The sequence below is a fragment of the Garra rufa genome, chromosome 17 (assembly GCF_049309525.1).
Source record: "Garra rufa chromosome 17, GarRuf1.0, whole genome shotgun sequence".
In the NCBI taxonomy this organism is placed as follows: domain Eukaryota; kingdom Metazoa; phylum Chordata; class Actinopteri; order Cypriniformes; family Cyprinidae; genus Garra; species Garra rufa.
The window spans coordinates 21,715,533-21,729,974 of NC_133377.1; the positions used below are offsets into that span (position 1 = coordinate 21,715,533).

Genomic DNA, 14,442 nt, shown 5'->3' on the forward strand with positions numbered 1-14,442 from the left:
GCGAGAACAGGCAACGCTAACTTTGCTTTTTTAATGAGACGAGCTCTGGCAAGGCAAAAAACTCTTGTTGCCTTTGTCTCAGCAGTTTACAGAAGTCCGTTTGATGCCGTCTCTAGACGGCAGAGCTATAAACAATGGACAGTATGCTTGGGTGAATTTGTTAATGACAGAGCGTGTGTCATAATATGGGAATAAGCTAGAGGAGTTATGCAAAGGATTGTTAAAGAGAAATAAATAAACTAACTTACATGACTCCCATCCTGTCCTGGTATTCCAGGCAATCCTTGTGCACCATTCCTACCCTGTGATACAAAATAGGTAAATCATTTAGTGCAAGAGACAAAAACACAAAAATAACAACAGTTATATCTTATTATGTCTCTATTTCTTATCATTTAAAAACAATATGTTGTGAACATGACTATGAGTACTAGAATACTTATGAAATATGTGCTTATTTTGTATTTCGTTATTATGCAAAACAGATCATGTACATTCATAATGGCATTCAGATATTAAATATACTGAGGAGAGCTGTCAGCTCTGGCTAGGGACAAACTTTTTGTCCAAGCTTTATCTCAGATTCTTACCGGGGGTCCGACTGGTCCCATTCCCATTGGCCCTTGTGGCCCTGGTGGTCCCATTTCTCCCTTTGGACCCTATTGATATCAAGTAATACATTAGGACAGCAGTGAGGTCAGGTCAAGTATGTTTTTTGGACTGAAGAGTACTGTGGTATTTTGTTGGTGATTTACCATTAGCCCCGCTGGTCCAATCGGCCCTGCAGGTCCCTGACGTCCTTCTGGACCCTGTAGGATACACATGACTGTTTTCACACATGGTTTCCATATTTAAAGGGCCGTTTTATTTATTATTGTGACTTATTATTATTATTTTGATTTTATTATTAAGTATCATACACTACTGTTCAAAAGAAAATAATAATTTTATTCAGAAAGAATACGATCAAAGGATCAAAAATTTACAGATAATTTACTCACCCCTTTGTCATCCAAGATGTTCATGTCTTTCTTTATTCAGTCATGAAGAAATTATGTTTCTTGAGGAAAACCTTGCTGGAAATTATCTCCATATAGTGGACTTTAATGGTGCCCCCAAGTTTGAACTTCCAAAATGCAAATTAAATGCAGCTTCAAATGGTTCTAAACGATCCCAGCCGAGGAAGAAGGGTCTTATCTAGCAAAACAATCTGTAATTTTCTAAACAAATTGACAATTTATATACTTTTTAACCTCAAATGCTCATCTTGTCTCGTCTCGTAGAAGTAATGCGTAGTCTGTGTAATCCGGGTCAATACAGTTTGTCAATACAGTCGGTATGTCGAAAAAAACTCCCATCTCGATTTCTTCTTCAACTTAAAAATGGTCCTACATGGCAGTTTGATCTTCTTTACAGGTTCACTTTGTAAACACTGGGTCGGTACTTCTGCAGCAATGTAAGGTGATTTTTAAGTTGGGGAAGTAAACGAGATGGGAGTTTTTCATTGCCTAACTGTCTTGAACCGGAAAAAACAGTTCACGCAGACATAGACAAGACAAGCGTTTGAGGTTAAAAAGTATATAAATTGTCAGTTAGTTTCGAAAATGACTGATCGTTTTGCTAGATAAGACTCTTCTTTTTCGGCTGGGATCCTTTAGAGCCTTTGGAAGCTGTATTTTGCAAGTTCAAACTTGGGGGCACCACTGAAGTCCATTATATGGAGAGAAATCCTGAAATGTTTTACTCAAGAAACATAACTTCTTATCGACTGAAGCAAGAAAGACATGAACACCTTGGATGACAAGGGGTGAGTAAATTATATGTAAATTTTTGTTCTGGAGGTGAACTACTCCTTTAATTTATCAACAGTGACGGTAACATTTAACAAATAAATGCTGACGAATCCTGAAAAAATTTATAATTTTTTAACTAAAATATTAAGCAGCACAACTGTATTCAACATTGTTAATAAGAAATGTTTTTTTAAGCAGCAAATCAGCATAACCTAAAACACCAGTGTGAATGTAATTTAGACTGAGACAGTATACCACAAATAAAAAGCGAGTTGAGTCCCCTTTAAAGTTCAGGTACGTTTTCTTAGTTAAGAAGCTCTTAATTTTGAACTCTCAAAATGCATTAGAGATAATAATTAAACTTTAAAATGTACAACATTTTCATTTTTTTCTAAGTCTTCATTTGTCTTTTTTAAAAATATCGAAATAAATACTGTATCGTGGCCTTTATATCGTGATATTATCGTATTGTGTTTTTTTGATAGCGTTCCATGCCTAATATTACACAATATTACTGTATCAAATACATTCAGTCGTGGTGAGCATGAGCAAAAGCATTCTAAAGGTGCCATAGAATGCATTGAGATAATATTTTAAATTGTTCTCTGATATCTACATACAAGGTATGGCATAGGAAAGGGCAAAAAATCTCCAGAAATGGTTTTACAGGTCCATTTACAATCCTAGGATTTGCCCCTAGAATGAAATGCTCTGTTTTTGCCTTATTTGGAAGCTTCATGAATATTAATGAACTCTGCTCTGATTGGCTGTTTCACAGCTCAACTCAATAGCTCACACATGGATAAAAATATATATATAATTAGGAGCTCTCGCCGCTTTTAATATGCGGTTTGTTGAATCTGCCATTTTGAATCGCCGACAATTTAGTCTCATTACTGTGATGCATGTGCTCTGTGTAAAGTTACAATGCAGAGGGAGTGCTTCTTACCACACAGGTTGAGCTGCTTCTCAGTGATTCTCAAGATCTGTAAATCATTCGCCATGATCAGCGCAGTTATTTCTCCATCATTCACCATCATCAGCGCACTCATCTCTCTGTTTATGTGGTAAGTGAAATCCTACAGTATGTATTGCAATGTAACAGGCTAGCGCTAGCATTAAGCTAACCGTGTCCCTTGAGTGGCTTGCCTTTTTTAACTGATGTGCTGACGTTAGTGATGATTGGGCGATGCAAATGTTGGAGGCGTAACTATTAACGATCTCGGGAAAGTTTCGTAAAAGTCGGTGTTATGTTGGAATTTACCTATTTTTCGGTGCTCTTTTGCAAACACTAGATTTATATAAGAAGGAGGAAACGATGGTGTTTGAGACTCATGGTATGTCATGTCCATGTACTGAACTGTTATTATTTAACTGTGCCAAGGTAAATTCAGTTTTCCATTCTATGGCACCTTCAAAAATTGTACCGACCTCAATTTGTGAACAGTAGTGTATGAGGCAGTTAACAGTAGACAAGCAAAAATATAGACAATTCAAAGAGAATGACATCTTCAAATTTGCACACTCAAAGGGCCAAATCCATGCGTAAACACCAAGAACAAGATACTTTTTTGTGCACTTACAGCAGCTCCGGGAAAACCTCTAGGTCCCTGCTCACCCTGAGTGAGAACATCAAAACATTACGAAGAGCTGGTGCATTTAAGGAATTATTTTATGCAACTGAGACCTGCACATTTCTCTAAAAATATTTTGAATAATAACACAGTTTTTCTTGGTGATTACAACAGCTATTCATTTACCTGCAGTCCTGGAAGGCCAATACCTGGAAGCCCAGCATCACCCTAATAATAAATAAACATAAGCATCACTCCACAGTCAATTTTATCACTCTTGCACACAGTGAAGGTTTGTAACTTTACCTGACTGCCTTTGAGCCCTGGAGGTCCCTGGACACCAGGAGGGCCTGCTCGACCCTATAAAATAAAGATTAAGAAAAACAGTTCAGACATGGAATTTTTGGGGCTGCTGAACAATTAAAAAATGAACTAATGAATCACTAGGTGTGTAAATTGGGTATTTTATCATGCTACAATCTGACATTGATTCTCTTACTTGCTGATATCTCAAAACCTGCCGCAATATGATTATGGTTTTATTAGATTTAGGGGCATGTGATTAATATATGTTGATATTATGGTATTATATGCCTATTTTCACAAATGCAACCAAAATACAACATCAATATTCAATTGAACTTTCACATTGTTAGTCATTCCATTGACCCATTGATCTGTATCAATGTATCATTATAACTCCATTAATTACACATTTGCCTAATGGCATCTTAACTAAGTACTATCAGTATTAATCACAGCATTCAACAGCCTATTTGTCTCATTTTATCATCTGCTAGCCCTAACTGTGTAGGAAAGTTGACCTTTCAGTATCAGTCATATATTTAGCACAAACTGTATGCTCCTAAGTTTAATATCTGAAGTTAGGCGTTTGTTTTAAACGTCTAACCCTATGTATATGCAATAGTCATACAAAACTCTGCTAATACATTAAGAATGAATGCATTTGTACAGAAAAACTCGCACCTGTTTGCCTTGTCGGCCCTCGCCTGGCAAACCTGGCTCTCCTCTCTCTCCCTTAGGTCCTGGAAAGCCAACAACATCGCCATTTCCTTCAGGAAGTGATGGACAGCTGTCACACGCATCTCCCTGGTGATGTAGACACAGATGCAATAAGAAAAGACAGAAAGCTTTCAAGTTGCAAGTAAGCAGGAATCTAGATGGCTTATCTTGCAAATTTAAATACAGTCATATAAAAGGTGTAATCTATTATATCAACATGATGAATGGTTATTAAAATATCTAGTGATGGCGCATAATTCACTGCAATGTAATTGATATGTGGCTGCATGATCAATGTTATGAGACAATGACCTTTTCTCCTTTTAGTCCATTAAGGCCGTTCCTGCCTGGTTCTCCTTGAGGTCCTTGGGGTCCAAGTGCTCCATCCACACCTGGGTCTCCCTGTAAACCCTGATCACCCTGCAAACATACAAAAAATCATATTTAACGCCTAAAAACTAATACTATTATTTGACAGTTTAAAAAAACAAAAACATACTTTTTCTCCTTTGAAACCTTGAAGACCTGGTGGCCCCTGTTGAGACATCCATTTTGAAACAAGGTCAGTGTGTTTTGGGCTTTTCAAATAAAAAATGTATACACTGATACACAAGAAACAACACCCCCCCCTTGACTCCTGTTATATAAAGTGATCATAAAATAGTTAGGCTTACCTGTTTGCCCTCAACTCCTTCTCCTGGTGGGCCTGGAGGTCCTGGAGGGCCACGTTCCCCTGTGAACTTTATCGTAGATGGGCCACTTCCCACCTCAGAAGTATCGCTTTGGCACACGCCACATGAATCCCCCTTAAATACAAAGCACATTTATGACATGTCTTAATAGTACAGGTACATTTGTAGCAATAGCCAAAAATACACTGTATGGGTTAAAATACACTATTTCTTGTATGCCAAAAATCATTAGGATATTAAGTAAAAAATATGTTCCATGAAAATAATTTGTAAATTTTGTACCGTAAATATATCAAAACTTAATTTTTGATTAATTGTATGCATTGCTAAGAACTTCATTTGGACAACTTTAAAGGCGATTTTCTTAATATCTAGATTTTTTTGCACCCTCAGATTCCACATTTTCAAATAATTGTATCTCCAAATATTGTCCTATCCTAACAAACCAAACATCAATGGAAAGCTTTTTTTGTAATGTATAAATCAGTTTAAAAAAATCTACCCTTATGACTGGTTTTGTGGTACAGGGTCACATTTATTATTTGTACCATATAAGCACATTCAAACACTTGTAATGAATGACAGAAAAACATGATTGACTTACCTTTTCACCTTTTGGACCAGCTGCCCCTATACCGGGTTGGCCACTATCACCCTGTAAAAAAATACACTCAATTTATTACATTTCTTTAAAAAAAAAATACTATACTATTATAAAACTATTATATATATTTCCAGTGTAATAATTTGAGTAACAAGTTAAACTGAAAAAATAAACATGAATTTCAGAATGTTTTTTCTGCATGAACTCAAAAGTTCATATAAAAAAGTTTCACATTTTAGGGTCTGTAAGATCTTGTAATGTTTTTTTAAAGCTCATATGTGCTTATGCATTTATTTAATGAAAAATGCAGCAAAAACAGTAATATTGTGAAATATTGTTACAATTTAAAATACTGTAATATATTTTGATATTTGATTTGCTCTGATGACAATGCTGAATTTTCAGCAGCCATTACTCCAGTCTTTAGTGTCACATGATCCTTCAAAAACCTTTACAATCAGTGCAAAATAAAAAGTCTTAAGTTAGGCTTAATCACCTTATCTCCTTTATTTCCACTCGACCCTTTTGGACCAGGTTTGCCCTAAAAAACATGAGCATCCACACATTAATCTAATACTGAGGTCAGCCATAAATCACAGATGCAAGTTAAAAACAAAAATAATATCTGTATAAGAATAAAAAAAAATAGTTACTTACAGTTTTCCCCTCATTTCCTTTGCTGCCTGCGTTACCCTATAAGCAAACAGAGTGTCAACAGAGTGAGACAAACATCTTCAGAAAAGACCTTTGTTCATCAGAACACAAATTAAGATATTTTTGATGAAATCAGAAAACTTTCTGACTGAACCTGCGTCGAAGACTGACAGAAGAAAAGAAATTGTTGAATAAAGTTGTTCTAAAAGTATTCTCGTAGCTTCATAAAATTAAGGTTGAATCACTGATGTCACATGGACTATTTTAATGATGTCCTTACTACCTTTCTGGGACTTCAACATGTCAGTTGCGTTGCTGTCTATGTAGGGTCATAAAGTTGTCGAATTTCATCAAAAATATCTTAATTTGTGTTCAGAAGATGAATCAAGGTATCACAGGTTTGGAGCAACATGAAGATGAGTAATTAATGACAAAATTCATTTTTGGGTGAACTATCCCTTTAAGCATGCAAATATAAATGCACTGGACAAAAACATTTTTTCTCAGAACTAACTTTTAGCAATTACTTTTAACCATCTGGTCCCAAGGTCATTTTTAACGGATGTATGAAGTCAGTGTTCTCTCCACACCGGTGCCCTAGAGAGCAACTACAGGTGTAGTTCATCCCATTAAGTACAGAGATGTTCCACTAAATCTGACAAGCAACATATTTTTGTGAAATGCTTTGTTTGAATTACCTAAAACAATGACATCCATATAGTTAAGTGTCCAAATACTTGTCGGGGTCACCGCATCTGCATGCGTACCTATCTGTATAGCTATGTATAAATTTAGCATCCAAGTGAATAAATATCTATTAGGTTTACCTTTTCTCCTTTTAATCCAGCAAAGCCAGCAGGACCTGGTTCTCCCTGTACATGAAAATCAAGTAAAGAGAAAGAAAAGAAAAAGAAAAGCAGACAATATCAGTGCATATTCTCTTGTTTAATAGACATGAAATGAAAGCCCTGGCTGATTAATTCCCCAATCTTCATTACAATCATTTTTAAAAGCATTTGTGCCTGAGGCTCAGATATGAGCCAAATGCGTGGAGTTATACAGATCAGGGTTGTCTGCGATTATGCATGAGCCAATATATGCATCCCTGCGCACTCATACACATCCACTGAAGTGGATATCAAAAACTGTTTGCATTGTAATTTACTGCACTTCAGGACTTGTGGGAGGAAGCGATGTGGAAGTTTTTAAAATGCTGTGTGCTGGATGTTAATGAGCAATCACTCCATCACATTCACCTGCTCTCCTTTCTGCCCAACACCTGGATCTCCCTTCTCTCCCTTTTGAGCCCGGTTCAAAATGCCAGCTGGAAGATCTCCAATGGTAGAGCAGCCAGAACATGGTTCACCCTGGGAGAACAAAGATGGCAAGACTTTGCAACTTAATTTCACTTCAGAACTTCTTCCAGTGTCAAGCAATTCACAAACAGTGAACAGATTCTTCATCTTTCTTGCCAACGCTTGGCAGACTCACTTTTTCGCCTTTGGCCCCGTCTACTCCTGGCTCTCCCTGTGAAAGAATCACAATGTGCAAGACAGTTTGTAAAAATGGCTCAAACTCTGGATGACATTTTCAATGACTCAGCACTCTTATATTCGAAAAAAAAAAGCAGGCAGTAGTTTAGTCTGGAATACACCGCAATATGCTGTAGTTGTCACAACGCACATCTGCTGACTTTTAAGAAAAAGCTATGCAACAGGAAGCAGCTATTAACATAAAATGGAAGCTGTTACGTTCAAAGTTACTTTGTCCTTATTGTTGTGTTTGCGTATGTTTGCTTTGTATTAATTTGGATATTTTCTGTCATCTTGAGGTTGAGCTCCGCCCCGTTACACCTGTGGCCTGTTTAGTGAGCGCTGAATTGGATATCAGGGGGATTCGAGACTGTGTTTGAGGCAGCTCCCTGTTTCCAGCACGTGTCCAGGACAGCGACTTTCTGGCTCGGTTGAGAGCATGACTCACACTCGTTTGGAAGCTCTGTGTTCCTGCTGATGGGCCATCTTTTACGAAACGCTGTATCCAGCGAGCTTCGTGCGTGTCTTAATGCAAGTCAGCCTCTGATGAGCGGTGTGTTTGTTTTTTTGTGTTTTCTGGTTGGGCTGTTAATTTGTTTGTTTTGGCTATATTTATTGTTTCGTGTCGTTTATTTGAATTAACGATTTAAGGCACATACCTGTTGCCGAAAGTGGCACGTGGGCTGTCTAGATCTGTTAAATAAAAGTTTAATTGATATCTGTGGTCTCACGTGTCCTTGTTATGTTGCTTAACCCCTTCCCTATGAGCACTTTTAAGCGGGGTTCGTAACAAAGCCCTGTTTCATTGTCTCTGTGTGTGTATGTGTGGTCAGTAAATGGTTTTCCAGATACAAACAACAAATAGGCCAAACAAATTAACTTAATAATTACTTTCCAGTGCCTAGTCAAAAATAAGTTAAAAACAGTCCTTTTTTTACATTTTGTCTGCTTTTTATCTTAAGTAACATGAAAACATATTGTAAACTCAAAACTCTGTTCAAAAAATAAAAAACTAAGCTGCAAAAATGTATCATTTGCATAGTTTATAATATTTGCACGTCACGTTTTAGTCAGTTACAGATATTGGCAATATTCAGATGTAAACATGAGCATGGATTGAGCGGTTAATGTACTACTGAAAATGTTGTTCTGCTAATTTACTCTGTCTAAACCATGGAAAAACGTGTGGAAGCTGCTAAATCATATAGAGAAGGACTTAGTAAGCAGAAAGGGGTGCAATATTTTAAAGTGAATAGGTGGTAAAGATACATACAATCAGTATTAGGATATTAGCCTAATATTTCAAATACCTGAGCAGAAATGATAAGCACAAACCCTGGAAATCCTGGTTCAGTTTGGCCAACCACAAACACCTTTTGTTCCTCAGTTTTTCGCACTCTTTTCCTTGATTTGTTATAACTTTTGGCTGTCTATAGTACTCCAAATGTTTTTCCAGGTCTGACTGATTAGTACAGGCCAAAACATGACAATAATTGGCCATTTTGAGCAACAATAATCAGCAAAATATGTGAGTTTCGTTCAGTTCAGTGGCACTGTTTACATTCAGTGCCACCAATATGGACGACTGATGCAATTCGTGAAAACACTCTATGCATTAACACATTATGCTCACATGTTCACAACAATGGCAGATATTCAGTATCCTGACCTGGGCAATAATAAAATAATGAGGAGGAAGGATATATACTAATAGTCTACAGCATTGTTTCTCATTTCCCATGCAAAGAGGATATTTACACTGAAATGTACAGTAGCAAAAACAGCCCAATTAATTCTAAGGGTCAGAGAAAGGGTGGGAAATGGTAATGTAAGCTAAATTATGACTACTTTTAGTGCAAGAAAGCCTGATGAAGATTATAAGTGGACCTCAGGGGAATGAAATAAGATGATAAAAAGAACTACACACACACTTTAAAATTTGAGGAAAAAATTACGAAAATGTGAGTGAAATTTATGGAAAAGTCGCTTTTAGGGTCTCAGATATATTGGCTGGTAGATAGCTAATATTTTAAAGGGATAGTTCACCCAAAAATGAAAATTCTTCATTAGTCATTAATTACTCACCCTCATGTCGTTCCAAACCCGCAAGACCTTCGTTCATCTTCATAATATAAATTAAGATATTTTTGATGAAATACAAGAGCTTTTTGAACCTTGTATAGACAGCAACACAACTGATTCGTTTAAGGCCAAGAAAGTGGTTCAACCTTAATTTTATTAAGCTACAAGAATACTTTTTGTGCCCAAAACAGTACCATGATGTTGTGGTACTCTCGTGAATAGAAGTGGAGACTGACACGGAAGAGAAGAAATTGTTGAATGAAGTTATTTTCGTTTTCTTTGTGCACAAAAAGTATTTTCATACCTTCATGAAATCAGGGTTGAACCACATATGTCACATGGACTATTTTATTGATGTCCTTACTACCTTTCTTGGTCTTGAATGTGTCAGTTGCATTGCTGTCTATGCAGGGTCAAAAAGCTCTCGGATTTCATCAAAAATCTCTTAATTTGTATTCTGAAGATGAAAGAAGGTCAAGGTTGAAGGACATGAGTAATTAGAATTTTTGGGTGAACTATCTCTTTAAGTTACAAAAGTAATTGTATACAATTTGAGGTACTTCTACAGCACAAACTCAAGGTCAAAGTTTCTATGCAGAAAGAAACTCACTTTATTTCCTCCTTTGCCATCCAGTCCAGCAGGGCCCTGAAAATAAAGGCATACAAGTATCAGTATCAGTCTCCCTAATCATGACACTAATGTCATCCTAGCTGACCGCAACTTCCCCACTGTAAATGTCCCGCATTTGCACTTTGTCACTTTGTCACTTTCTGCATCCCACGCTCTCACTCTCTATCCCATAACTAGGTGTGAGGAATAGATTGTGATGGTATTGGAAATCATTAAAGAGAAATGCGAACAAGCGCTTTATGGTATGCTGCATAGAATCCTTTTTTTTTTGTCAGAATTCTTTCCTTTCACCCTGAAGAAGAGAGAGGAGAAATTTTAATAGGCTAAAAAATGGAAAGGCCTTTACCGTAGTCATTGAGTAAAATGAAATCTGACAAAGAAAGTGGTGTAAACTTTGAAGGGGGAAAAGTTGATGGATTTCATGGATGATAGGAGAGACCTGAATGTTCCTGAAGCTGTAATGAAGCATGATAGAAGATCTGTTCTCCCTGTAAGAGTGTAGCGGAATGGCGACAGCATTACTTATTCAACACAACAACAGCAGGCGAAAAAGACCTTGCTGATTGTTGGCTTATTTCATTGAGCTTGGCAAACTCAAATATGGCGGGCCCACTGAGGTGAACAGCATTGTCAGCTGGATATTTTGCAATGATAAAGTGTCTACCAGGCACAGATTTGAGTATTGGAGGATAAAAGCCATTTCAGGATGCTACATAGAGCCATTTAATCAAACATGCTGAACGCTTTTTAGCTTTTTGTGATAAACACAAGCGATTTCTGGAGTTGGTTTTGAAAGTGAACTCACAGGTGGACCCTGTTCTCCTTTGCCTGGGGCTCCTGGTTCTCCTTTAGGTCCCTGCTTGCTCTGAAAGGCCACAGTGTTGCCAGTGGAGTCGAAAGAGACAGCTGGACATGGTTCACATGGTTCTCCCTGTAGACAAAAAAAAAAAAAAAAAAAGCATATAAATGGATTGTTCTACTAGAATTGACAATTTTCTGAAGATTTGTTAAAAAATAGGACTTGGACCCAACCCTATAGTGTATAATTAATGCCAAAATAACTTAATAAAAAAATTACTTTCATATTATCGTTAAAAAATGGCATTGCACATTTGTGTCCCATGCAAGAAAGAGTAAGAGATAGTAAATAATAAGTAATCATTTTTGGAAGAACTGTCCGTTTAAAAATAAAATAAAGCAATAACAGTCAAAAACATGCATTGTGACTTTCTGAATTCTGAGCAGACGCATAACAAGCAACAGTCATTTTCATGCAGAATCTGAAATTCCGACTTCTTAGACTTACCTTCTCGCCTTTAGGTCCCCAAGGACCTCTCGGACCCTGTCAGCAAAACAACCCACGTCATTGGGTATGCAAAAAATTAGAACCACAGAAGCTCATTGAGTTGCAAATGCAAATTATGTGCTGATAGCTCCAGTGGTAATAAAACTAATTATGGTGCTGATGATAGTAAACACATTTTGTCCCATACAGTGACAGAACAATCACGATAGTGATAGAAAATCAGGATAATTAGCATCTTCTGTCTTAGCAATTCAGCACACGTCACTGTTTCACATTGAAATCCCTCTATAGGTCAAAATGAGAAAAAAATGCACTTACAGGGTCTCCAGGCTTTCCGCCTTCACCAGGTGTCCCAGAATCCCCCTAGAAACGGAGAGAATGTTTTGTTGTTATTAGATATAACATTGCAAGGAACACAAGAAAGCTAATGGTGCTTTTTTATTAAAAATATGTTTAACATTCTCATCACTTTGTGGTCAAAGCAGGAAAACATGCTGTATATTACTAAACATACTTTTTCTCCTTTAGATCCTGTAGATCCACCAGGGGGCCCCTGTAAGATAAAAACAACTGTTTAGGAAGTAAAAAGAGTCAAAATAGAACACTAGAATACTGATAACTGTATAATGCCTAGTATACACTTTGGACATTTTTTTGTATGTTAAACAGTGCACTATATGCAATAGATGCTTTAACACTATTAGAAATATAAAATATGCAGTATGCCACCTAACATCAAATTACACTACCCGTCAAAAGTTTTTGAACAGTAATATTTTTAATGTTTTTTTTTAAAAAGTATGTTCTATTTCTATTCATCTATCTATGAAATATTTGTACTATTTAAAATAACTGTTTTCTATTTGAATATACTTTAAAATGTAATTTATTCCTGATTTCAAAGCTGAATTTTTTACATAATTACTCCAGTCACATAATTTGCTGCTCAAAAAAACATTTATTATTATTATTATGTTGAAAACAGCCGAGTAGAATTTTTTCAAGTTTCTGTGATGAATAGAAAGTTCAGAAAAACTGCATTTATCTGAAATAGAAATTTTTGTAACATTATAAATGTCTTTATCATCACTTTTGGTCAATTTAAAGCATCCTTGCTAAATAAAAGTATTAATTTCTAGATTTACTTTCCCAAACAATTTTGAGTGGTATAATGTTAGTGTATAATGTTACAAAAGCTTTTTATTTCAGATTCATCAAATTTTCATCAAAGAATCCTGAAAAAAAAAAGTTTTAAAACTGTTTGAAATATTGATAATAATAATAAAAAATAAGTTTCTTGATCCGCATATTAGAATGATTTTGAAAGGATCATGTGACACTGAAGAGTGGAGTAATGATCATGAAAATTTTGCAAAAAAAAAAAATTTAAAAGAGAAATTTTTTAATGTTTTGACAAAAGTCTCTTACCAAAAATTGCAATTGCAAATTCTTACCAAAGCTGCAATAAGTTTATATACATTTTATATACATTAGTTTATATACAGTAAAAACAGTAACATTTTGAAACATTATATATTGTACAATTATAGAAATCCTATGATGCAAAGTGTCACATGATCCTTCAGAAATCATTTTAAAATGCTGATTTCTTATCGTTACTTTTGTTGAAAACAGTTGTTGTCCTTAATTTTCTTGTAGAAACTGTGATACTTTTTTCAGAAGGGAACAACATTTATTTAAAATATAAATCTTTTGTATCATTATAAATGTTTTACTATCACTTTTGATCAATTTAATACATCTTTGCTGAATAAACATTTTAATTCAAACTTTTGGACACTAGTGTTTACCTCAAACACACACACTCTCTCTCTCTTTTATTGCTTTTTATTAGGTTATTATATTTTTTATCCAATTTTAGTGTAAAATATTTTAACTCTTGCCAGTCTGATTAAATATTAATTGAGAAAATATAATTTTCAACAAAATTTGATCATTAAAAATTAAAGGCCAGGTCACTCCATTTCACTTTTCTGCTGTATACCAAATATTCTAGCAAATGTCTACAGGAAAAATAACAGTGCAGAACACATAAATACTGCAGCAATGCTAGTGTATTATGCAAAGTGGTATACTATTCTGATTATTTTAGATTTTTGCCAATTCCGTAATGAGAGAAAAAAGAAATGCACTTATTAACACGGGCAGAAAAAAAGATGAAAAGATGGTCCAAAACCACTGACTGACAATAACAAAAAAATCAGTTACAGTTAGTCTCTGAAACTCAAAAACTTGGCAGTTGCAGCTATTTTTGCAACACTATTTTTGGAGGTTGGCACTATTTTCTTTCCAATAAAATCAAAAGCAATACACTAGAGAATACATCCAAAATTTAATAACTTTAAACGGTATTAAAACTGTCTAGGAAGACTGTATGTAATTGATGAATCTTCCTACTGGTGGTCCTGGTTTTCCAACTCCAGGAGGTCCAGGAGGTCCTGGACGGCCTGGTTCTCCTGCGAGCCCCTCTGGACCAACTACACCAGGAACGCCCTGTGAATTAATCAAAGCAGAGAAACACTTGCTGTGC

At 35.8% G+C, this 14,442-nt stretch overlaps 1 protein-coding gene across 3 annotated transcripts in view; it reads right to left on the reverse strand.

Moving 5' to 3' along the window:
• The window catches only part of col16a1 (collagen, type XVI, alpha 1), a 104,784-nt gene that overhangs the window by 42,008 nt on the left and 48,334 nt on the right, over positions 1–14,442 (reverse strand). For all 3 annotated transcript variants that reach the window (XM_073821332.1, XM_073821333.1, XM_073821331.1), the window contains 22 exons: positions 14,310–14,405; positions 12,406–12,444; positions 12,210–12,254; positions 11,892–11,927; positions 11,391–11,516; positions 10,565–10,600; positions 7,832–7,867; positions 7,597–7,707; positions 7,168–7,212; positions 6,344–6,379; positions 6,183–6,227; positions 5,687–5,737; positions 5,065–5,196; positions 4,890–4,925; positions 4,703–4,810; positions 4,355–4,477; positions 3,674–3,727; positions 3,554–3,595; positions 3,377–3,412; positions 756–809; positions 591–659; positions 249–302 (listed from right to left, as the gene is read on the reverse strand). In XM_073821332.1, coding sequence (XP_073677433.1) covers positions 249–302; positions 591–659; positions 756–809; positions 3,377–3,412; positions 3,554–3,595; positions 3,674–3,727; positions 4,355–4,477; positions 4,703–4,810; positions 4,890–4,925; positions 5,065–5,196; positions 5,687–5,737; positions 6,183–6,227; positions 6,344–6,379; positions 7,168–7,212; positions 7,597–7,707; positions 7,832–7,867; positions 10,565–10,600; positions 11,391–11,516; positions 11,892–11,927; positions 12,210–12,254; positions 12,406–12,444; positions 14,310–14,405 — 1,410 coding nt within the window. The remainder of the gene's footprint in view (positions 1–248; positions 303–590; positions 660–755; positions 810–3,376; positions 3,413–3,553; positions 3,596–3,673; positions 3,728–4,354; positions 4,478–4,702; positions 4,811–4,889; positions 4,926–5,064; positions 5,197–5,686; positions 5,738–6,182; positions 6,228–6,343; positions 6,380–7,167; positions 7,213–7,596; positions 7,708–7,831; positions 7,868–10,564; positions 10,601–11,390; positions 11,517–11,891; positions 11,928–12,209; positions 12,255–12,405; positions 12,445–14,309; positions 14,406–14,442) is intronic.